The sequence below is a fragment of the Porites lutea genome, chromosome 8 (assembly GCF_958299795.1).
Source record: "Porites lutea chromosome 8, jaPorLute2.1, whole genome shotgun sequence".
NCBI lineage: Eukaryota > Metazoa > Cnidaria > Anthozoa > Scleractinia > Poritidae > Porites > Porites lutea.
This window is the reverse complement of record NC_133208.1, coordinates 11,511,024-11,513,842: the sequence shown is the minus strand read 5'-3', so window position 1 is coordinate 11,513,842 and position 2,819 is coordinate 11,511,024. Positions and strand designations below refer to the sequence as shown.

The window sequence follows — 2,819 nt, the reverse complement described above, 5'->3', positions numbered from 1 at the left end:
TTAAAAGCGAAATGTAACAATAGTATAAAAAGTGTAACAACTCATGTTTTTCTAGACTACGGGTAGCAGTCTCTCTTTCTTCTATAGTCGTTGAGAGAAACGCCCGAGACACAAAAATGACCACGCACGTGGCTGAAGTCGCGAGACGAGAGAGGCGAGACGCCCTCGTTTCTTGTGTCTCGCGCGCATGTGCACTACCTTCTTATGGCAAAATCTGAAGAAAAAGAGAGACTGTTCGCAGTCTAATGTTTTTCACGTAAAATACCTATACAATATTAGCCTGCGAATAAGCCGTCTCTCCTCGCTCCTGGCCGCTAGTAAGGTACTCTGGCAGGAAAGACGTCTGCTCCTCTACTACTTAGCGACAAGGCACCGTCAGGGCACCGTCCTGGGCCCACTGCTGTTCTTACTGTACATTAATGACATTGGTCTCCAAATAACCTTAGAATTGGGTCTGTTTGCAGATGACAGCGTCCTGTATGGGGTTGTTAACAACATTAGCAGTGTCGAGGTGCTTCAAAGTGACCTCAACAAATTAGTAGTCTGGCCAGACTATGGCAGATGGCTTTCAATGCCGGCAAGTGTTTTCTGCTTAGAGTCACTCGCTCCAGAGATAATGTGTTTAAATAACTACACCTATACCATGATGGGACAGCTCGAGGAGCCCATAACATCAGTCACACATTCATTCTTTGCTCAGGAGAACTTGGCGACTTGTGTTGTCGATGAAACGCATACCATCAAAACTTGGACATGATTGATGGAATGAAACACTTACCAGGGGCATGAATTTGAAAAAAAAAATTCACTATTGTATATTCGCCGTTCGGAGGCGACCTGAGGTCTGTTGTTTATGTCTTGTTACTGCAGTAGAAAACGTGTCGGTACAGTTTGTGTTCTGAAGTTTAGGTCCGCTTAATAAGACATGTCTGCTCGGGCCAAAAACGGCTGCCACTTAGCGCAGTGAAACTAATGATCATTTTCCACGTACGCTGTGATCGTTGGTGTCTGTACAGTTGGTGCTAATTAAGTAAGCTCAGAGACCAATAATTTTAGTTTTTTCACAGGCAACCCAAGCGCACTATGTGAGGGTTCGGGCTTCAGAGGTCATTTGATCGGAATATACTAGAATTATTAGTGTATTATCTGATACCAAATATCGACAAATAATTGCAAAAATCTTAAAGATATGAAGTCTTCTTGTTGGCAGTTTTTCTGACGATCTGTACTAGTAGCCTTTAAGATAACGAAGGTCGATATTTCTTGCATTATTACATGTGATTCGGGCCCTTTAATTGTTCGAATTTTATCACATGTATTCGAATCTGTAACGCTAAGGAAAAAAAAATCATGATCACGCGAAATATGGATTCAAAAAGCTCCCTTACCTTTAGTTCATAGCCACTCTGTGTCCTACGGCCGGTTTAAACGCCGGGGGTTTAGTCGACTTTCTCTCCATCGAGTACTGAACACTATAAACGAAGGGAAGGCTGGAGACCTTCCAAGACCTTCCAACCGACCCTCGCCGCGCGAAGGCCAATAAATTCCAAACAAAGCGACCGATCTCCCGAAAATTGTCACCAGCGAGACTGAAGAGTGTATATCTACCAGTTCGACAAGCGCCATTTTCTAAATTCGGCTGCATGAGCCCGAGGAGCGCTGCATTTCGCATCGATTCTGGCCAGCTTCGCTTCGCCATAATGCGTAATCTGACTGTTATCCTTGGAGCTTAGCGACCGCGTCAGATCGACACTTTTGCCCTATCGTAAACCGACAAGGTCGCCAGAATCGAAGCAAAATGCAGAGCTCCTCGGGAGCATGAACTGTTCAAAACTAGACGGGTACGCTTAGGCACCTTCCACCCTTAAATGATATGATTTAAGAAATGTATTTCCAAGGAAGGAGCGGCTAGTTATGTATCCTACAACTTGGAGTAGCATTTTGAGTATTTGTAGGATACTTAGTTGTTGTAGACGTCGTCATAACACAATCGCATCAGTGTTACAAGTGGGTTAAACCTGACTGTTAGAACAAAGGAAAGATGACTGCTACCACTATAATAACTAACTCAATTAACTATTTTGTTGCTTGTTTTTTTTTTTTCTTTTAGAAACTGTCTATGGACGCGGTGTGTATTTTGCCAGAGATGCTTCTTACTCACTTAGATACGCAGGGACTGGGAGTGAGGGTCGCTTTATGTACCTTGCCAGGGTCCTGGTTGGGAAATATTGTCGAGGCAACCCTGGTATGATCGTGCCTCCACCAAAGGACCCGTCTAGGCCGGAGATTTTGTACGAGTCTGTGGTTGATAACCTAGCAAATCCATCTATCTTCGTTGTTTTCTCCGATGCTCAATGTTATCCTGAATATCTCATAACCTTTTAATCGGTTTGCTTTAATTTACTCGAGCAGATAAAAACGGACTTAAAGATAATCTAGAGTGTATAGCTCTTTTGTTTATTTACTTAAGAAATCAGTTTATAGAATTTAATAAATTGCAACAGCAACGTTGTACGAAGAAGTTCAGTTATATTAACCATCTCTAAATACATGTAGTAAGAGTGTAGTTTTAGCGGTTTTCATCGTCGAAGAAAACTGGCTCATGCTTAGGGTTAGGCGGGCTTGGGGTGTGTATATCGAGTTTGATGGCTGATGCACACGGGAAGGTCGGAAAGAACAATTTAAGCGTGGCTAATACGAGTTGCTAATTGGCTACGCCTCAAGCAATTCTAACTTCTTGATTACTCTCTTTTTAACATGCAGAGTTGCCTACTCAATCAGGTTCTGATAAATTTCCAAAATGCGCCAGCTCTCAGTCT

At 42.9% G+C, this 2,819-nt stretch overlaps 1 protein-coding gene across 1 annotated transcript in view; it reads left to right on the top strand.

Moving 5' to 3' along the window:
- Positions 1-2,385, top strand: part of LOC140945660 (protein mono-ADP-ribosyltransferase PARP14-like) — a 9,035-nt gene extending 6,650 nt beyond the window's left edge. The window contains exon 5 of the mRNA XM_073394679.1: positions 2,111-2,385. Coding sequence (XP_073250780.1) covers positions 2,111-2,385 — 275 coding nt within the window. The remainder of the gene's footprint in view (positions 1-2,110) is intronic.
- The last annotated feature ends 434 nt before the right edge of the window (positions 2,386-2,819 follow it).